Source organism: Amblyomma americanum, chromosome 8, assembly GCF_052857255.1.
Source record: "Amblyomma americanum isolate KBUSLIRL-KWMA chromosome 8, ASM5285725v1, whole genome shotgun sequence".
Lineage (NCBI taxonomy): Eukaryota > Metazoa > Arthropoda > Arachnida > Ixodida > Ixodidae > Amblyomma > Amblyomma americanum.
In genome coordinates, this window is record NC_135504.1 from 15,827,746 (window position 1) to 15,849,555 (window position 21,810).

At 42.7% G+C, this 21,810-nt stretch overlaps 2 protein-coding genes across 3 annotated transcripts; one reads left to right on the top strand and one right to left on the bottom strand.

Annotated features, from left to right (window-relative positions):
* The first annotated feature begins 97 nt into the window (after nucleotides 1–97).
* frj (membrane bound O-acyltransferase domain containing farjavit) lies at nucleotides 98–14,333 on the top strand. 2 transcript variants are annotated; one of them, XM_077633901.1, is made up of 8 exons: nucleotides 98–240; nucleotides 2,830–3,076; nucleotides 4,621–4,747; nucleotides 5,774–5,921; nucleotides 7,437–7,588; nucleotides 8,117–8,325; nucleotides 10,969–11,154; nucleotides 12,294–14,333. In XM_077633901.1, exons 2-8 carry the CDS (start codon nucleotides 2,859–2,861, stop codon nucleotides 12,637–12,639), a joined length of 1,386 nt encoding a protein of 461 aa, XP_077490027.1. In that variant the 5' UTR covers nucleotides 98–240; nucleotides 2,830–2,858; the 3' UTR covers nucleotides 12,640–14,333. The 2 variants fall into 2 exon arrangements, with proteins under 2 accessions (XP_077490027.1, XP_077490028.1); XM_077633902.1 differs by lacking the exon at nucleotides 98–240 and adding an exon at nucleotides 360–451.
* Hap40 (Huntingtin-associated protein 40 kDa) lies at nucleotides 14,323–21,583 on the bottom strand. The gene is made up of 11 exons (XM_077633903.1): nucleotides 21,446–21,583; nucleotides 21,229–21,275; nucleotides 21,031–21,103; nucleotides 19,757–20,048; nucleotides 18,046–18,103; nucleotides 17,605–17,664; nucleotides 17,392–17,480; nucleotides 15,525–15,612; nucleotides 15,147–15,193; nucleotides 15,003–15,058; nucleotides 14,323–14,923 (listed from the first exon to the last, which is right to left on the bottom strand). Exons 1-11 carry the CDS (start codon nucleotides 21,505–21,507, stop codon nucleotides 14,860–14,862), a joined length of 936 nt encoding a protein of 311 aa, XP_077490029.1. The 5' UTR covers nucleotides 21,508–21,583; the 3' UTR covers nucleotides 14,323–14,859.
* Between the last annotated feature and the right edge of the window lie 227 nt (nucleotides 21,584–21,810).

The window sequence follows — 21,810 nt, forward strand, 5'->3', positions numbered from 1 at the left end:
AAATCAATATTTTATAGCAATAATGCAATAACACACGCTATTATAATTACCAGAGGCATGTGAACACTTGCAAATTATTAATACTTTTTTTTTTGTCGCTTATGCCCGCTCCCTGACAAATGAGCGAGTGCTTTCGTCTCAACGGTTGCGTCCGAAAGCAATGTCAAAACTTCCATAGGCTTCGTTCATCGAAACAACAACTGTTACGTAAAATGATAACAATTTAACTGTCCGAGTTAGGTAAGTTGTAATCTGTTTTTACTTGAGCAATCAGAAATTTCGAGCGTACTAAGGACAGCCTGCACTATCAAAGACGACGATCAAGACGCGTTCTCGCTCGAGCCCCTAGGTTCGGAGCGCTTAAACTGGCGGTCAGGCACATTGACTTCAATTTACTTCCTAACAGTTATTTGACCTTTAGCCCAAGACAACGCCGTTTGCGCAAAACAACGTGAGTGCACAACGCATGCACGTAATAGATCGAGCGCGCACCCTGAGTGATAGCTTCCCCTCATGCTCAAAAGCTTAACAGCAAAGGCGGATTTCCGTTTTCGAAACCGCTTTGAACGGGAAGTTTGAGATCGTTTTTCTGGCACGGTGGCTTCGCTAACGGCTCTGACCTCTATCCGAGTCGTTGTTTCAACTGATTTACTTTAGCACATGCAATATAATAAACTCTAACGGCGATACAAGTGAAGAAAATTGGTAGTAACTTTCTGTCGAGTTAATTTGTGACATATATTCAAATGGCCCAGATTGCTCATACCGGAGATGATATAGGTGTGTGCCTTTTTACAATGCGCAAAATCAGATCTCTTTCTTCTTTCTTTATTGATACTGATTGATTATATATGCCAAAGGAGGAATTTTCCCGCGAAAGCTTCAGTTTTGGCTAGCTTCAATATTTAAGGAAACGTACAAGTCGGTACCTGCTGGGCAGTGGTTTGAATATTAAATTTAAGAAACAGTACCGTCATTCAGCTACGGGCCGCGCACTATTGATTGTGCATATTTCGAGTGTCTTATAATTATCTATAAGCTTTTGCTGCTTCAGGTACTTTTGCGTTCGGGCGATCTCGAGCGCCTCATTTTCTGATTAAAAGCGAACACTACGGTTAGTATAGTTCAACTGCATTAAATAAGCGGTTTTGCTGTTAGCGAAAGCATACATGATAGTTGATGATGCCACATACTGAAAGAGCATTCAAGCGACCTGAAGTAATCTTCGACATTGTTATTGCGCTACTCATGGTTTACACAAACAAGAACGACACATACAAACAGGGTGCACCCTGTCCGTATGTGTCGTTCTTGTTTGTGTAAACCATGAGTAGCGCAATAACAATGTCGAAGATTACAAACCAACTAGGCCCATTTGAAGCTCTTCTTAGACCTGAAATAATTTAGTGATGCATATATGAATCAAGTTAGTTGTAATATATAAGATGGATAGACAGCTGAGCGAGTTAGTTCGGTTCACTGTTGCTCTCACTCTGCTTGGAGGCACACGTATATATGACATATATGTAACAGAGTCCTTTTTCAGTCTTCTTGCAGTGCACGCAACATGCATGTGTGTTGCGCTGTTTTCGAAAGAAATGTACAATGAGCTTGCGCCTGATAGCTGTAGTCGCTAAGACAGTGCAGCCATGAAGCTTACAGTGCCCCTAGCATGCACAAAAACAGGCAGTCAGGCGGTGCTCATTTGATTCTTCCATACCTTTCAAACATATCCTCAAGCATCGAAACACCATCATCACATGCTCTGGACACAGTTTTGCAGATTTTTTATTTATTTATTAACAATACTGCAGAGTCGTATGACTCCAAGCAGGAGTGAGCACAAAAAATTACAATAAAAGTTACACCACACCACACAATAAGCATTAACTTCATCACATCAGGACGTGAACTTAAACAAATGAATTTGGACACAGGAGTACAAGAACATCATGGAACGCATTTTCCTCAAATTTGCAATGAATGCATCAATACTGGGGCTATCGACAATATGTTTCGGTAATTTATTCCAGTCATTGATCGTTCGAGGGAAAAATGAAAATTTAAACATGTTATTCAGAGGGGCATACTCTCGAATCACTTTGCCATTATCAAAACGGGAGCTTGCGCGAGAGGTGTTAGCTGCAATGAATTTGTGAGGGGTCATTAGGATCTGTGTATTGTACATTAGATATAGATACCTTAATCGACATTCATTACGTCTCGATTTAAGTATATCAAGGCCGAGATACCTGAGCATTTCTGTCGGGCTGTCAGATCTATTATATTTATTACAAATGAATCTAGCCGTGGTCCTTTGGACTTTTTCTAACCTAGTTTTGTTTTTGGCAGTGAAGGGGTCCCACAGACAGGAAGCATACTCCAAGCATGGTCTCACTAACGCTTTATATGCTGCTAATTTGACATTTACAGGGGCTTTTGAAAGCTTACGCCAGATAAACCAGAGAGACTTAAAGGCTTTGGTGCAGATATTATTAATATGGGTATCCCATCGTAGATCTTTAATAGTAACGCCTAGATATTTTACTGCCAATGATTCTTTAAATGAAATACCATTAACTGAGTACCATTAACTGATATACTTTATTACAGGCCTGTACATCTTCGACAAAGACTATCTACTGCATATGTGCAGCACCATATCCTAGATTTTCATTTCTACCATGTCAGGCCAGTGGAGTTTTATACTGTGTAACATAAATCTCCATGCTAGTGTTCACTGACTCAATATGTTCGACAAAAACTATATGCTGCACCAAGTTTAATTACAGTAATAACTGCTGTGAACGCTTGGTGGTCTCTTCACAGCTCCAAGTTGCCGCAAAGCGTGCCCTATCATGGCCCTCAGCTTGACGGATTTTGCCTATGTTGGCCTGCTCGTGATCTCCATCGTGGCCGGCAACTTTGTGCACCGCATCAAGGAAGTGAGGCATCGCCGAGTCTACTGCACTGCACTGGGCGCCTTTTTGGTCTTGATAGTCTCAGGGCGTCATGCCATGCACCCTTGCTTCGTCAGCGTCGTCAACGCCTTCATCATCACTTTCTGCTCCATCAAGTGAGCAAACATTGTAAATATGTACACGAGGCTATGCAAATGAATTTTTTTCAAAATTGTCACAGAATATATTGCCTGTTCTTCAGGACAGTTTTAATATTACGCAAGCTGGAATGCAAGCTGGAATGCAAGCTGGAATGCAGTCATGATTTGTCAGTGCAAAACGCTTTATGATAAGCCAAATCCATGAACTCGTCCCAGAGATATGCACACACATATAATGTCATACTTTACAATACTCGTGAGATATGCACACATGTATAATGTCATATTTTACAATATTTATTAACATAATGAATGCACCCTTTTGCAACAAAAACATTGGTGCTAATTTATGAAGTGCACCTAATAAAATGGGGTAAATAATACTTTGTGGTCAAAAAAATTTGTCCGAAATTTTAAGCACTAACATATAGGGGATGAATTTATTATGGCAGTGTGTTCAGTATGCACGTAGATAAATAAATGACAGTGCCCGCTAACATTCTGTTTACTGTGAACAAAGAACCTGTATGGACTGTCACAAAATTACAGTATTACTTCTCTCCATCATTCTTTGTCAAGTTCAGTATTTTTTCACAAAGCTATGTTTTGCACCTTCACTGCTAGGTTGAAGAATGATTTACTGTGCACTACAGAAATGAAGAACACAGGAACGTATAAAAAAATTTGTTTAAGTATCCAGTACTCAAATATTTACCTTGAGGCTGCAAACCATAGAAGCAGCTTACAAAGTGTTACATATGCAACAACAAACAAAAACACTGTATAAGGAGGAGAAGCAACACATACATAACAGGTCTGCAATGACAACTAAACTTTATTTTAAAACCAGAGACAAAGCTCATTTCCATCCTCCTTTTTTTCATGCCCACTGCCTTTACACATTACCTCTTAAGTACCCACAAAAATTTTGACAACAAATAAGTGACAGGAAAGACAAATTTCCATCTGAATCCATCACTCCCCACACTCTCAAGTGCAGTGCGCACATGCATTTATCATTTCCAGGAAAGCTGAAAAAATTCGAACGCAGCCTGCACACCAGTTTAATTCCAAAATTTCAAGGTCAAATCCATAATAAAGCAAGCGAGGTAGTTGCAAAACATAATATAAAGGTGGTCCCATGACCAGTGATTATTTGCTGGTTACAAAAACAAACCACTTTCTAATAAGGGAGTAATTACTCATTGGCATCCACCCAAGCACAGCCATACGACTACAAAGGAAGGCTACACAGCTTTCTCAGAAACTTCACAGTTAAAGCTGTATAACAGTTAAGCTGTATAGCTTTCCTTTGTAGCCGTATGGCTGCATTTGGGTGGATGCCAATGAGTAATTACTCCCTTATTACAAATCTACTCCACCTTGGGGGATTCCCCTCAAACATTTGATAAACCCAGTTTCTTTTAGTACCCTATGCCAGAGTGCATCTCAACAGACTTATTCTGGGAACTCAACGTATACCAGCCATGAGAACAATGCATCACAGTGTTCTCAAAGTGTTTATTTAGTGTGTGTGTGCATGTGCTCATGAATTACAGATACCGGGCAAAGGCCAGCTTCATTTTCTGCTTTGGGTACCTGGCGTTCTTCAAGTACCTGAAGATGTGGAGCACTAACCCGCCACCGGGCATCACCAACCTCATTCAGATGATGCTCACCCTCAGGGTAGGGAATTCATTATGCATGAAATCTACAGTAACAGTGCAAAAAACGTGATTTTCTATTGTCGAAGACAAGAAATGGACCGCGAATGCTAATATTGCATAGTCCAAAGGGTGTAACGTTAAACTCATAAAGTCCGCATGGCGTTAAAAAAGTAGTCTTTTCTTTGTCACTCGGGTGCATTGGTGTTTGCCAGTATCCTGATCCAAAATCAAGCAAGGAAAAGCACTGAAGGTATCATATATGCGTGGAAGCAAGCACTGATCTTTTTTTTTTGTCATGGTATTCTGGCGACAATAGCATACACAGAGTCCCCACACGTTATCTTTCTTCTCAACAAAGATAACTGGAACTGCCCAAGGGCTTGAAGATTTATCTGACATTTACTTGGTCAGAACCACTGCTTGGCATATGCACATTTCTAGGCACAAACAGAAACTACAAAACATAAAAGCTAACAGCGAAAGAGAAAAGAATAAATTTATTTTTCCTCAAACATATTAGACAATTGAAAGTTCGGCTAAATTTATTTCCGCCATTTAAAATTTTGCTTTATGCAAAGCCTAGAAGGCTGCCTATTGCAACACATGTTCATGCTTTCTTTATCTAGAAAGTCCATGTTATCTCCTTAATCTCTTTAACTTTGTATTTAAACACTGCACATGTCCAGATAATTCTTTAACAGTGTCACCTGAGCGTTGAACAAACAGCCGTACAGCGCTCTGTGTCGCAGCGACAAAGGTTCGTTAGGATTTCTTGTCAAGTGACAGACTAGTTGTTGGTTTGCAGCTCTTTATGGACACTGTCAGCAGCCCAAAAAAATGCATGCAAAACTAGGAAGGAAATTTACGAACAGTTATTTGTGTTACTCAGTTTTATGGTACTTGTCAAGCTTTGTGTGTAAAACATACTTTGATGGCATGGCATAACTGCCATGGCATTGGCATGGCATGTAAAAGTGCTTTATAATTCCTTTGGTGACGCGATCCAAAACAGTGCTTTATTTTGCACCACGTTTGCCATGTGCAGATGGCGGGGCTGGCCATGGAGCAGCAAATTGTCCACGAGGAACACCAGGAAAAAACGACCGACAAGCAGACATATGAAGAAGGCGACATGAAGGCCGGCTTCTGGGACGTCATTGACTATGCCTTCTGCTATATCGGGGTTCTTGTAGGTGAGGAATAAGTGCTGTGACACCTTTCATGCTGCACATACAAATCACAACAGGTACGGCTTGAATTTGTTGGCGCATTTTTCTGTGCATCTGGGAGAATAAAAATATGTGAGTAAATAAGAATAAACTAGTAAGAATAAATAATAATTAGGAATTATAAACATGGAGAACACCCTGAAATGCCTGCGACAAATGTTAGCTTGTCACATTTTATTAAAAGGCTGGAAGAAATGGAAGATGAGTGATAAAAACAACTGCCAAGCCTTCACGCTCTGCTGCATAATGTGCTAAACTCAGCAAAAGCTGTTGCTGCCAAGCCTGACTGTGCATTTGCTAGCATCATTTTACGTCTCCATAATCAGTACGAAACATAACATATTTCTGATTTGGGCATCCCTTATTATAGCATGGCTTTTATATATCAGTAATAATAATGCGTTACCACAATCACTGTTGATTATTGCACATGGTATGTTTTCTTACATCCTACTCATGCTTTGTGCAGCCACCTGAACAAGGTTTCTTCATGATAGTCTTCTATAGCTCTTCATCTGTTGATGTCGAACTTCAGACAATATCCTTAAAAGAAATATAGCATATAGTTTTTAAAGTATTTCAGAGTGTTCAAGTTATCTTCATTGTACATGCTGCAGTGCACAACTTCACAATTAGCTCATAAGGAACAAACCAGAGTACATGACATTGTACAATGCTGACTGTGCATTTATTGAGTACAGCCGTAGTTAACAGCAGTGCCAAGAGGCAGTGCAAAGACAGTCAGATCAAGCAAGACTAGGCTAGGTCAAGCAGTGGTAGCTTAAAGGGACTCTGAAAGGTGCTTTAATAAAGTTGTGGTATGCCTGGGATGTTAAAAGCACGCTGCTTCACGAATATTGTCCAGGAAGAATTTTTCTAATGTGCTTTGTAGAAGCTGAGTTATCTGTAGTCAAAATTTGTATTTCTGCGTTTTCGCGCCTTTCCCTCTCCTCTAGTCACTTCTTGCACGCTGGAAGGTTGGCGCTCCTCTGCTGTCCCCACATTCGGTGGCGGAGCTTCCTGACCCGCCGGAGCTACACGCCTTTTGGCAGCGGCCATAGTAGCTACCCGGCGTCTGAAAGAATCTAACCAATAGCTATCTCTCAACACGTATACACAGGTGCGAGCGACGAAGGGGGGTGCGAGCATGAAAGAGTTTCCAGGAAGGGCTCGCCAACTTTTGCGCATGATTGTGGGTTCTCTGCTGCGTGTAGAAGTGTATTATTTTGCTCAGGTTTTCATCACATCACAACACAATGCAGTGACTGAGCAAATTGATATGCTCTCTTCAGAAGGTGTTTCAGAATCCCTTTAATGTTGAGAGCAATAGATGCACTTTTATGTTCTGTCCTATCATTGCTTCCTCCTACTTATAGATACCTCAATATTGTTGAATTTGCAGACAGAAATGTGGCTTTTTTCATAATGTGACTGCAGCTGCAAAAACTCTCAGTGTAACCTGGCCCTTTCTAAATGCAGGGCCATACTACCGCTACAGGACGTACCGCGACTTCCTAAACGCCCCTTACCTGGACGCGGTTGACCGCAAGAGCATGTGCTTGAGCCGCATGAAGGTGGTGCCGCTGTACGCGCTGCTCTGGCTGGCACTCGTGCAAGTCTTCCCACCCGATGTGAGTCATTTGGCTGCCTTAAAGTGCTGTCTGAAGTGATCTTAAGGTGACCACTTTAGGCTTATCTGAAGTGCTCTGTTGCAGCTTACATGTTCCTTGAAGCAAGCCTGATGTGACCACCACAGAATGCTGGGCTGGTTGGCCGGTTTAGTGAAAACATTATGTAGCGGTCTGCCCACACATCATAAGTTTCATCATTCAAATTTCTGTGGACAGATTACAGATATATGACATCTCAAGCTTTCTCATATCATGTTATAGCTTGCATAATACATACTGCCAGTTCAACCATTGCAGTCTGCTAATAGTAATATCGCAGTGAAAGTCATTCTGATTAAAAAGCCTGAATATAATTGAAAGAACCTTGGATGCAACAGCTGCCATGAAACATTCGCATATGGCTCCTTCCCCGGCATCTTTTGCACTGCAAGCTTCAGTGGATCACAATTCACTTTGCTTGCTTTTAGGACTAATCTTTAAATGGTTGCCCTTTCTCTCGGGTTGTAACAAGCACTCTGTCATGTGCAGTTCTTTGGCACCGACGATTTTTACGAGCGTGGGCTGCTGTACAAGCTGCTGTACCTGACGCCCGTATTCCTCATCTTTCGGCTGCGGCTTTACATTGGTTTTGTGCTGGGCGAGTGCGTCTGCATCATGGCTGGCCTTGGCGTCTACCCAACAGGATCCAAGGCAGCCCCTGGAGTTGGGCCTACCGACATTGACGGACTGCTGAATGTGTTCGTACTTTTGTTTACTTCTTGGAAGCAACTTTGCACATTTCTCTGTGCACCGAGAGTTTGTGAAAAACATAAACTCTTTACTTTTAACTGTGCTCAAAATGCTACTGCAACTTTGCTATGTTTTCTATCACTAATGAAAATATATTAAATCCTTTCAGGCACCATCGAAAACGAATATTTTCACTCCTATATAGTATATTCAAACCATAAGAAAGTTAATAAGTAAGCTTTCCAGCGCAGAATACGAGTGGTTAATTTTTACAGCTTATTATTATTTTAATAAAACCACTTGCTACTGCATGTGCAAAATTTTGTGCAAGGTGTCACACTGGTCAGAAATTGAAACATGAGATAAGCCAGGATTTGACAAGTAAACACCTGAAAGATCGGAGATTCGGTTATGTCTCAAGGATGCACATCGCACTTGAAACTGAGAAAAAAAAAATCAATGTTATTACTGGTGCCAAAGTGTGTCTGCAGCATAAAAATGGTGGATGACATCTACCCATCTCACTGTTTTGTGAAATATTAGTTACTGCGTTCGCTACATGGCATAAAAAATTAACTGTGACATGAAACATGCTAAATTCACCTGAAATGAAGAAATCACTGCTAGGTACAGCACAGTCTGAGAAAAAGCCTCGAGTTCACTTTGTACACAATTGTGTACAAAGAGCTTTGAAGGATTAAATCAAGTACTATCAGCAAGGAATGAAGCGCGAACAAGACAGTTCAGCCACGAACAGCAAAATAAGACGCTTTTATTCAGGGGAGGCTCAATACTAGCGGTGGGTAACTTCAAATCAAAAGCGCGCAGACTCTCCTCGAGAAGTGTTAATCAAACTCGCTTGTATTTGCTCTCAAGGAGCTAATATGTTGGTGTTTTTTGAGTTGCTCCCTCAGTTTTCTAGTTCACATTTCATTCATTGCTGATAGTACATTGGATTCTCGATGCCACGATTCCAGTTGACATGAATTTCGGTACGATACGAATTTGTAAAATTCCCTGGGCAGACTGCATTGTGTAAAATGTGCAGAAATTCATATGTTCCAAATTAACACACTATCGCGTCACTGCGGACGACAAAAGGTGTACAAGCCATGACTGCAGCTTTGAGCACTAAGTGGCCCAAATATCGGAGTCACAAGGTACGCACCTGAAGCAGTGAGCAGCGGCACTTGGCCCACAATGCTGACGTCATGAGTAAGCGGCAGTTGCGCAGCCGTAAATAAATCCTGTCAGCCGAAAACAGATGCATCGATGCATATCCGTGCTTATGCATGCTAATTTTGTTCACCTTGGATAATACAAATATTCCTGACCCTACGAGATTTGTATCATTGTACTGCAGTTAATTCATAGTAAATTGGACTAGAGGCCACCAATTGCCTTGGGAAACATTAGTTTGTACAGAAAGCTAAAGGAGTCATATTAGTTGCTTTTTGGGTTGCCAGAACATAAAAGTCTGAAAAGCATCTTCACAGTTTCAGCACAACAAAAAACAAAGTTGAACAGTATTGTAAACCATAAATCCTTGCTGCATCGACAGTCTATGTGCAGCAACTTATGATCAATATGAAAAGACAAGTCTGCTAGTTTGGGTTTGCGAACATCACTGAAGATAGCACACTGCAAAACTATATGCTTTGAACTGCACCAGACTAAAATGCAAGTTATTTAGAGAAATTAGGAAAACAGGATGCAGTTGATCACTGATGCCTGAGACAAAAGCACAAGGAATTCAGTGATTCCCTTTTTCTTGGTAGAATAGGAGAATAACCCATTAGACACTAAAATGCATTTGCTCTTTAAAGAACGTTTGTTAATGTGCTCAGAAAGTTAACCGAGTTGGGTGTATCACCGACAGGCTCAGTAAACATTATGCACATGACAACCTCAAGGAATGCCACATCTTATGTAAAGAGCTTGCTACATGAAACCAATAAATATAGAATACATTAGGCTTTCAAGTGTGTGTAGCTGAACAATGCCCTCACGAATCCCCTCCTGAAAAAGAGCACCTATAGAGTAAACTCACTGCCTATATGCCAAATTAATTCCAAGAAAAGGGTTACCAAAATCGCCAAATTCTCTTGGCAATATTTTGTGAAAATGACTGTTGTCAAGCTTAAAACATGTGCTAAAGACGCAAAATGTGTAATGTGGACAACTACCGCCCTCTATTGTTTAAAATTTCAACCAGCACAATTGCAGATCGTAATTCGCCTTTCCTAGTGGAAGCAGCGCAACGTCAGGCAGGACGAGTGTGACTACTGGTGACCATAGGTGATATTGGTACAATCTCCCATGACGAGTACAGCTCGAGCTTGGTGGTTAAAGGATTAATCGAAAGAGCTTTTTTGATGCTACCAATAAAAGTACAGCCAGCAACACTAGAGCCTCTATTGCTGAACAATGGCACCCTCGCCCACACACTTAAATAAAAGCCATCTTTTCTGCAAACCCCATGCACATATGCTTGATTCAAAGAATGCAGAGTCTCTCTCTATGTGAACTCTGCCACCAATAACTGCAGAGCAGGCCGTCGGGTTTCTGTGGCTGAACAGTGCTCTCCTCGTGTGCACCAGAAAAAGGAGTATTTTTCAGGAGCTCCTCACTTGACCGATCTCACCCAACAGATGGCAGAGCAAGAGTGGACAGTGGGAGCAGCACGAGTACGACTACGAGACCATCCACAATATCGACGAGGCACAGGCCGAGCTCAGCACCACCATGCGTATGGGCATCCGCAATTGGAACCGCACCGTCCAGTACTGGCTGGCCGTCTACTTCTACAAGCGGCTGCCACTGCCCAAGCCACTCAGGTGAGAGACTGCACACCTGGACACTTCATCGCAAGATGGTTGTTGGTGCACTTTGATGCTCATCGCTTTAGCATCTCAAACTAAAGCTGCTGATTATGGTCGTCTCCTAGGCAGTACTGATTATATGAAGTTTGTTTGTAGCCATATCCCAGACGTGTACGAGCAGCACCTTTGTGGGAAATCAGGTGCTACCCACAAATGTACAGCACGTTAAATTGCAATTGAAAGACACCACTGATCATGAAAACAATCACTGCCTGCGACTGCCAAGCTCTGTGGCAGTGAAAAAGCTTCAAGAAATATCATAAGCCAATTGCTCCCGATTTATGCCAACAGAACAACTTTTTTTCATATGCCGCAAGATGTTGGTACACACATACGCTAGCTTTTTACCCACTTCAAAATCTGGCCATCATAGGCAGGTCTCAGTTATGGAGCAAAATAATCGCCACAGTACGAAGTGGTTTCTACATTATTGCTTACAAAATAATTCCATGCCTTGCTGAAGATTTCAGCACTGCTGTCAGGATAGTCTAAAAACTGTCTCAGCTTTCAACAAGAACAAACTGTAATAGAAATGAAACGCTTATGCTTAAGAGAAAGCACAGCATGTGTACAGCAGGCATGCATGTTCAAAGACTATCACAATAATCAGCACCGTCAGAAAATTACGAGGAGTAGATGCATAAACATTAAAAAAAAATGGTACAATATTCCTCAGCCCATCTCTTAACATTCTTCTGATAGCGTTCGTGCTTTACAAGTCACTTTGATAGTGTGGCCTGTAACTGTCTTCTAGGTCTGCAGACCTCAACTGTGCACTTGGGGCACGCTTAACTCCACGAGTAGGAGGTTATGAAAGAAAGGTGCAGTAAATATAGCGCGAAACGCAAACTCCTCGCTTAAGCTCGGTCACACCTGGCATTGTGAGGAGATGGTCATGACAAGAGGAAAGATGCAACTGTCATGTGAAGCCCTCCATCTCCCCTTACTCTTCTCTAGGGGTGAGCTTGACATCTCTCAATCCTTCTTCACTCGGTCATTCGCAGTAAGACCACTAGGAGCGCTGCGGCTTCACGTAGACGCACTAGACCATAGAGTTATTGCAGTAGAAGGCAAGCTCCATCTCTCTCCCACAGGGCGCTGCTGACAATGACCCTGAGTGCCATCTGGCATGGGCTGGAGCCAGGCTACTTCCTCTGCCTGGTCACCTCCACCGCCTACATTGTCGGCGAGGAACAGCTCGAGGTGATGGTGCAGCGGCGGCGCACCATCGTGGGGCGCCTTGTTGGCCGCCTGCTACTTTGGTTCTGCAAGATGCAGTCCTTCACCTACATGCTGGCCGCATTCCTGCTGCTTGACGTCGAACGCATCTGGCAGTACTACCACTCTGTCTACTTTGTGGGGCACATCTACGTTGCCATCCTCCTGCTCTGGCGATTCATGTCGCCATTACATCGCACACCGAGTGCCAAGCTCAACTAGTCTAATGTGAGAAAGGAGAAAAGGGGAAGAGCACTACTGTCGACAGTGGGGGGCATGGAAACTGCTAGTGATAGCAATCAATAATTCTATCCTATATTCTTGAGCAAATTCCACAACTGTTGCCTTCCCTTGTCGTGATTTTATTAGAAGGCAGCAATCCAATAATCGAGAAAGTGCAGCTCGCTGCAAGATTAAAACCAAACATGGATTGCACTTTGCACCAATCCTTTTCCTAGTTCATAACTTTGCTTCCTTGTCATTGATCAGCCATGCCTTCGATGCCAATTCCGGCAAATGCCATTGCTTCTTTAGCTGTCAATCATAACATCAATGATAGGAAGGCAAAAATATTACAGTGGAAAACAATCATAACAAACTCCAGGCCCAGGTTAAGACACATTTTCGATCCTGAGCCCATGGGGCAGGCAGCATTTACATGCGTCAATTCTGTGTTATGCCTTCGTTTCACCTGTGCTAAGCATTTCGCATGTGGATTCCAGATAGCCTGAATGAAACGCAATGCTTTTTTTCTCAGGTGTTTTTGTTGCCTTGTCATCCTGGCAAAGTTGCATTGTGTACTGATTTCTCTGTTTTTCAGTCGCATCTTCATTCTCAGCTTCTCTTAGGCTTCTCTTCGGGTTCTCTTAGGCCATATGGAAGCTTTACATTAGCACTTGGCTTCTGTACATCGCAATTTGCATCAGTTCAAGCTCACACCAAGTGTCAGGGCAGAGGTAATGTTAAAATTGAGTGTTAGGTTGACAACTATAATTCTCCGCGCCCATGTGGATTCATCGAACTGCAAAAGATCATAGAAGAACAGAAACTTGAAGTTCATTTCAACAGCAGAATTTCACTCCCAACATAATGTTGCGGGAAAACATTGATTGACCCACACGCAAATGGTGCCAACCGCATAGCCTTTCATCATCATAGGCTTGAGACTTAACTTACAAGCAGCCGAGCGCGTTCATTCTGAACACGACCTCACACTCAACTACTGTAAAGGTATGATAATTCTCATTGCTGTCTCTCATCCTAAGAGAGAACATTCAGGGTTCAAATTGCATGCATTTTAGAATGAGCTTTCCAGCAATGTGTATGAAATGTGAATTGCATTTCTCTTGTACTCTGATTGCACGCTGTCTCAGAAGTTAATTTTATAAGCAGTAGCTCTCGAACGACGTGCAAAGGCAAATGTGCCGATATTTTGGAGAACACCAGATGATACGAATTGCTCATTTATCATACATCCATTAGCATAGTCTTGCGAACTAAAATGATACAACAGATGCTACTTCCAAACCCTTTAATATTCTTTCTTGGCTTCCTAACCAGTGCTTCCATGCTGTAAACGCAATTTTTTTTTTACTATTGTATGCGTATTTTAATGATGCAGTAAAAAAAAACTGCATTTTTGTAGGAAAGCATTAAACGTCAACAAATTTGCATAAACCTGGGCACACCCCAACCAAGGTATCTTGGTAATTTCACACCTTGTTTAATTACCAATATTTTCACCATATTTATTTTATCCATTGAGACCTCAACGTGACCTCATGGTGGGGGTATTACACGAGGCACGATTGATCTGTGTTGTGATTGTAGTCGGGGATGCACTGAATCCTATATGCTAGACGTGTTTTCTATTGAGGTAGTCTTAGAAATACAGCATAGAACAAGTCAGCTTTGACACAGTTATTTATTTTTCATGCATGAGAGAGCTCACCATTCCATTTTTCACAATACTGCCACGTTTCGTGCGCGATGTTGCTGTTCCGTGCCCGCACATGAACGGCTCCCTGAACTAGTCACAATTTTCGCCTTTACTGCCTTACTCGCATCATGGTTTGACACCCGCTAGTCATTTTATCCCAAAGCAAGTTGTGCACTCTGTGAATTTTGGAAACTGGGTGAATAAAGCACAGCTTGGTTTTCAAGTGACGGTTCTTGTAAATGGCGTTTTCAATTTGCCAATTTCAACACACAGCTTCACAAGCAAGTCAGGCTGCATGTGTCAGTTTTCAATGCCATCTAGAGCAGCCACTGTTTGCCATGAGCTCATGCAAAACACAGTGTGTGAACTTTGACCTCCAACGCTGAGCAGTGACTGCCGGAGCCAACTTTCAAGTTGTATGTCGACATCAAGCTGTTGCACGGGTTGTCGATGTCACTGTACTTCAACGACCAGTTCCCACAAAGCCACTCATGGTAACACAGTCATTTGCAAAGTCGGTCAACGGCTTCATGAAGAAGTTCATTTTCACCTGCCTTGAGCAAGGGCCTACAAGAAGGAAAGCATCGAAGTTAGTTAAGATACACAATGCTAAGGCTTAAATGCCAAATAAGCAGGAGGGCCTTACCACAGATGGCTCTGAAGCAGCCTGACTGATTCACGATCCTTGCTTTCGAAAGCCATCTACAGGCAGAAAGTGCCGCCTCATCAAGCACCAGAAAAAAAAAAAAAGAGCGGCAACACTTCTGCGCAAAGCAAAAACAATGCTTACCACAAGCGATCGCAGCAATAGAAAGACATCCTCGCTGAGGTAGCTGGCTACAAAAGCAACATGAAAAAAGTATGCAGAAAATTAAACCACCAGCACAAATTTGAAACAACCAAAGCAGTCTGAACAAAATTCATCAAATTTGTAGTTGACCTTTTACAAGATAGAGTTCACCTTTTTTTTTCCAGCACCACACAATGTTCCATGCTCTATTTTATTGTTAACCAGCTGGCAAACCTGTTGCTGTTCTCTAGTCAACACAGCCATTCCTTTGAAGCACGACCATATGAGCTCAGGGCAGTGAGACAGCAAATAAACTAAACACTGACAGATCACTAATTTCATGTTGCTGCTGCGAGTGAAACATCTAACAAAGCTCACGTTTGCTTGGTGTTATCTCATCAGGGCTATCGTAGAGGTACCGATCGAGCAGCGCTGCATGTTCCGCAGGCATCTTCTGGGTAGATGGCTGAAAAAAAAAAAATGCAAATGGCAACACAGTCATATTTGCTCTCACACAGCCCCTCTCCCTGAGTTTGCCCCCAATCCAAGAGTCAGCCAAGTTACTCATTGGTGAATTCCAGAAGACTTTACAGAAAATTCGTGCAGATCAGTACCCAAGAGATCTTTCCTGACAAGGATTCAATCTGAAGGAGCAATCTGAAATTGGGCAACTGGTTGAGCCTCAAGAATGACCGATGGTATAACAGATTCCTGCGCCAAAGGGTTTAGAAATCCGCATGCAATTTCAACTGAGGCCAAGGTCTCAATTGGTAAAAATTAAATAGTTACTAGTATACTAAATCTGCGCCAGTCCTAAGCCTGTCGCCACTCCTAATGTTAGGCTGGGTTCAAAAACAGTCAAGTTGCTGTGGGCAGTTTTTCTTCAGATCAATCAAAAATTGAACATATTATGAAAACAGTCAATTAAATTCAGTTTAGATGTCAGCCGCCACAATGCTACAGAGACATTATAGTCTGGCTGTCAGTCCACTACACTTGTCTCTCAATTAAAAATGCCCAACCAGCTTTTGACATATTCTAGTTCTGCGAGATGACTGGCCTGAAGAAGGCTACTTTGAAAGAGTTTGAAGCGTCCACAAAAGTAGATGTCAATTACTGCTGCATGAATTCTCTCAACCTGCCCCTGTGCAATGTCAACTTTACAAAACAGAAATGAAGCTGAAAAAATTTCCCACGGCACATACCATTCTATATATATATTCACAAAACTTAAAAAAAGCAAATGACTTCCAGTAACAATTTGAAGTACTCCCAGTGACACTGATGCCAATGTGTAGTTGCAGCACGGAACATAACGGGATGTTGCATTCGATTTCGCTGGCATGAGTAACTTTTTATTATCAACTGAAATTTCCTTGGATCTCCTTGATAACACGTGTAAAATCTGTGCCTCACAAAAAGGTGTGCCCTATAATGACATGCAGTTGCTACATACTGCAAGTTGGATTAGCGAAAAAAGAGGCATACAAAACACTAGAATTACCCAGGAAACAACTACAATACACAATTGTGTACACAGCTGTGTACAAAGTGAACTTGCAGCTTCTTCTGAATGTGTATTGCACCTAAGAGTGACTTCTTTGTCTTAGACAAATCCAGTATACCATTCTTATTGTAACTTTAGCGTTTTTCAGTGTTTACACATAAATGCACTAAAGAACATTTGTTGAAACAAGAGCTGGGCAAGACATGCGTGAACATAATTATACAGGCTGGCTCTGTCCTGCCATGTGTTGCAACAAAGAGAATAAGTGGGTGCATGATCTTTCAAGTGCCTATTTCCTTCATTTGTCAGAAGCATGCAACAATTTTGCAACCATTCTGATGCTTTTAACAAAACTGTATACATATGTCTAAAGAAGACTAACATTAGGTGTTTCACATTTTAAAAACAAAGAAAAATGCGACCGCTGCGGCAGCTTTGACCCCAGTCACGGTAGCCATAATTCGATGGAGGCTAAATGCACTCAGAGTGCATGTTAAAGAACCCCAAGTGGCAGAAATTATAATAGCCCTCCACTATGGCACCCCTCATAGTGTGAATCGCTTTGGGATGTTAAACCCTTAGAACTCATGAACATTTCTAAAACAGATTTTCTTCAGGCCTTCATACATTATTCAGGAAGAAAAAAAAAATTTGTTGGGGGTGGGGAGGAGGAGACAGATGTGTCTTAATGGGCTACAAAAGACAACAGAGAAAGATATAGCGAGTAAAAAAAATTACCTGTAGTACCAGAAGCAGGAGAAGTCTCATGACTTCTGCAGAGGCCAGAATTGTTGCCATAGCTCCCATTGGTCGGCCACCTAACATGCCTACACCAATGCAGCAAGACGAGCCAAAATAAGGAAGAAAACAATTCCAGCCAGAATATTAAGGCCTCAACCAGGCTTACGAAAAAAAACCCAACAAAATGGGAACTTCAACTGAGGCACTTACTTCTCTCTTGGGCTATCACGTAGACTTCACTGAATGATGCCAACGCTCCAGAGTAATCACCTGGAACAGACAAACACTACGACAATGAATGAATGATTCCTATGAATCTCTGATTAGCCCTTCCTTGCTCCAACTGTGGTATACACTGATACACACAAACAAACCACCAGTCATTTGCTCTCGACTTCGCACGCCCTGCCCGTTTATTCACTTCAGGTAGGACATCGTTAACGCTAGTTTGTTACTCAACCCACTCTGTTCTCTTCCAATCTCCTAATGTAACGCCGCCTATCATCTTCCTTTTCGTAGCTCGCTATGCTGTCTTGAATTTAAGTTAAACCCTTTTTATTAGCCACCACATTTAGGTTAGTGCTGGGCTAGGGCATTAAAACAGGCATTACATGTGTAAAGCCAAGGCTTGGAAGCACGCATAATACCCACCAGTTTCAATCTGGCATGCAGCGAGCTCCTGGAGCGCATCCACGTAGCCCATGGCACACTGGGTGTAAAAAAATAGCACACGCACCATGCACTATGATTTTAAATCTGTTAAGATGAGTGAAATGACACTAATAGTCAAAAGTGTAATCAGCAATAAACCAGATTTGTGGCCATTTTGCTCACTTATGGCAAAGGCCATAAGTGAGCAAAAAATGTGAAATTAATATATTCGCATGTCTCGAATCTGTAAGACTGCAAATTATATAAGGGTAGCAGCTGTAGTGTAAAAAGCTGCAAGTCGATCTTGGCCAACCAAAGTCATTTGGTGCACAATTAAATTTTAGCATACAGTACATTCACATTTAATCCACATATTCAGAAGCCACGGACTTCAGTGGTTACCTGTGGGCAAACTTTGGGAGCTTTGTTTTGTTTGTTTTCTGTCCACAACAGATCCATAAGCATGACCACATTTTACAGACACAATAGGCTGAAGTTTTTGTCCTCTCTTTCACTCCTCATCTACCTTTCCCTTATGTAATGTAGCCAATCAGGTGTTATGCCTGGTTAATCTGCCTGCTTTTCCTTTGTTCTGTTTCTCTCCATTCAAATCTTTAAGACATATTTTTCATGGCCACTGTACAATGAGTGAATGCAAGACATGCATTATTAACCAACATGATTTTCACCAATCATCCCTGTGGTCAAGATCATCATAACTAACCCAACTACATCCAGTGCAGGACAAAGGCCTCTCCCAGTGCCCTTCGATTATCCCTGCGCCGGTCCCAGTCAATCTATCCCCATATACTTCCTGATCAGGACAATTGGATCATACCGGGGATAATCAGACTATCGCTTATCTCTTATCTTTCTGCTATGGCAATGCTTCTGATTTTTGGAATCTGGTTTGTAACCCTAGCAAGCCATCAGTTATCAGTCTGCTGCATTGCATGCCCTGCCCAAGTACATTTACAGGTCCATGTCCACCCCAGTGATAATGCAGATCAATTAATTGAACATTAACTGAACATTAACATTAATTAACTGGCCAGCTTTTCACCCCTTTAAAGAGACGCTGAGGAGAACTCTATCATTTTTTTTTTGTTAGCAAAATCTGATAGTTCGGCATTTCATGGCTTTGTTGCCGCTTGTCCGGGCGCGAAAGATGCATTTATTTCAAAGAAATTTGGATTCGAAGATGAAAAAGTTTTTCCCGCCGCTCTGATTCAAACTCAGGGAACTCTTATTATGACGCCACGGCAACTCTTATGACGTCTCAGAACGGAGTGACGTGATACGTGACGTAAACGCAGACTCCGTGATTTCTGAAAGCTAGCGGTGCGGTGCGCAACCTTCCTTTGCCAGCCTCAGAGATTCGTGGCTTCCATGAAGTAAGGAAAATTCTTCCAAGGTGGCGCCTCTTGTCCTAGGAAGTCATCACGCTTGTACTTGCGAGATTGTCCTGTGGCGGCGACACCTGTATTTTGGTTCTTGCTATTTTCTACATTACAAGAGCTTTGTTTTCAGTAAGAGTGGCGTTTTTGTGATCAGGAGCTGCTATTCTATCGATACAAGCCAACTTCAATTTCTCCTCAGTGTCCCTTTAAGGACTCACGGAATGCAAACAGTAGCAGGAACGACACGTCAATTGCACGAAGTGCACCACACATATGCATGCACGCACGCATCAATAGACAAACAGACAAACTCTGTTCTGTAGCTGGACAGCCCGCTGCAGGTATGACATTGCCAAGGGTGCGCGGTCGATGGACCGGAGGCACTGGCCGGCTTCAGTGCACAGCGCCGCAGCAAGGGACGGTTCCTGCAGCTGCACGTAAAGGTCGATGGCCCGCGAGAAGCAGTGCACCGCCGCCGACAGATGCTCGTCGATGGACGGGCACAGTAGCGCATGGGAGTCGGCCTCAGCACTGAAGAACTGCCGGGCCCCTTGCGCCAGCGCTTGCGCTTCCGCCGCAGTGTTCCCCATCGACTGCTCGCACCTGTGGTTGGAAAACAAAAGACAATTTGCATTGTTGTTCACCGCATGCACACAGCGGACTGTCGTCACGCTGTGCTTTGTTTTCTACCATGGCCGAGGTTCACTAATGGCCAATGAAATTTCTGCACCGAAACGCTCATACACTCAACCTCCGCCAAAGTGTGGCTGTTGCACTTTTCTTCAAAAAGATTTGCGGCACGCGGCTGTAAGAATGAGAATGCGCGTAATAGACGAAATGCTAAGGGACAGCTATTGTAGCCAGGCCTGATGCACCGGTAAGGTGCCCGAAGGTGCGTGAAGGCCTAAGGGGCATGCAAGTGTTTGCTCCATTATGTGCACACATAGATTAGAACAAACTTTGTACTGAGGCAGCTACCAGACATGTAGTTTTTCCGCTTCATTGCCTTGACACACTGTCTTCCTTATCGCTTGTACTTTTTTTTTTTCCATGCAATACAGAAGATGTTTCAATAATGACGACTCCCTTGCTTGGGCCAGAGCTACGGGCTCTCTACATATTCGTGAGCAAGATCGAACAGAAAATCAACACTCACACTGTCACTCAAAAGAATGGGAACTTGTGCGTTACACTCCGTCCTTGAGGCGAATTTGTGCATCATTCCTTGTCTATATTTCCCGCCGCAAGCACCGTACTTTCACGTGCCAGAAGAAATCCGCTTAAGACTTTCCTATGTGTCTTACATTAACATGCCGGAGCAATTGGGCCATATCCGTCCCACTTGACACTACGGAAATATAAATCAATCAACAATTCCTCATCTCGCTGGACCAGCGGCTGTAGCGTTCTGCTGCTAGCACAAAGCTGCGGATTCGAACCCGACTGTGGACGATCTCGAACCGAGATTTCCGAGCACTTTATGTGTGCCCCGTGCGGTTGGAACTATATCCGGAGTCCTACAAATTACGGCGTGTTACAAAGTGCCGCTTCGGCGCCTGATAATCAATCAGATCAATATACTCACTTGGCAGCGGCAAGACTGCACATTCCAGCATAGTGCGGGCAGTCTTGGTGCTGGAGTTGCTTTCCAAGAGCGGCTGGAATTGTGAAACAGAGGTTCGGTGAAACAGCACACGGATGCATTGTTCCTGCAAACTGCTGCAATGCGGGCAGACACACAATAATATTTTCGGGAATGCAACAAGATATATAGCTGACTTACTATACTGGTCGCTGACCTCAGCTAGATTCGGTTTGCGAAGAAATCGCCTGAAAGACAGAAACGTCTACCAGTGATCGCGCAAAAAACACCGCGTCAACGACGTAAGAATATGGTTAGGCGCTCAGCCAGAAAACAGATGGCCATGTCGCACAAATGTCCTCCAATATGAAAGAATGCTCCGGTATCCTTCGCGCACGACAAGATCGAAAGGACTTACTTTTTTAGTTTCAAAGAGATAGTTTTGTATTGCTGCATAAAATCATTCGTGCTGGACTCCATGGTTTCTTTGACGTGTGAATAGCGCTGCCTTTATTAGCAGGTCTATTTGTCAAGGGTTGCCAGCCTGCTTGTACATTTTCGCTAAGTTTGATGATGACAGCTGACGAGGAAGAAGAGGACATCTACCTTGAGGACACTGCGAGGAAGGGAAAGGCGTGGCGACTATCTCAATCGCGCAAGTACTCCTGAACTACAACGTGGAGGAAAGTATGAAAGCAAAGCAGTAACGACGGGAACGGAATCGGCTTAAAATTTACTATACAAAAAAAAAAAGTCGGAGACAAGTCTACAGCAACGCTGTAA

Bases quoted from the DNA above. Each gene is read 5' to 3' on its own strand.
- frj (XM_077633901.1), top strand. From the start codon at position 2,859: ATGGCCCTCAGCTTGACGGATTTTGCCTATGTTGGCCTGCTCGTGATC. The intron at 4,748-5,773 runs GTAGGGAATTCA...TGCCATGTGCAG, and splicing joins AGATGATGCTCACCCTCAGG to ATGGCGGGGCTGGCCATGGA. The intron at 8,326-10,968 runs GTTCGTACTTTT...CTCACCCAACAG, and splicing joins ATTGACGGACTGCTGAATGT to ATGGCAGAGCAAGAGTGGAC.
- Hap40 (XM_077633903.1), bottom strand. From the start codon at position 21,507: ATGGAGTCCAGCACGAATGATTTTATGCAGCAATACAAAACTATCTCT. The intron at 15,613-17,391 runs GTAATTTTTTTT...TTTTTTTTTCAG, and splicing joins TCCTGCTTCTGGTACTACAG to CCATCTACCCAGAAGATGCC. The intron at 15,059-15,146 runs GTAAGCATTGTT...TTCTGCCTGTAG, and splicing joins TATTGCTGCGATCGCTTGTG to ATGGCTTTCGAAAGCAAGGA.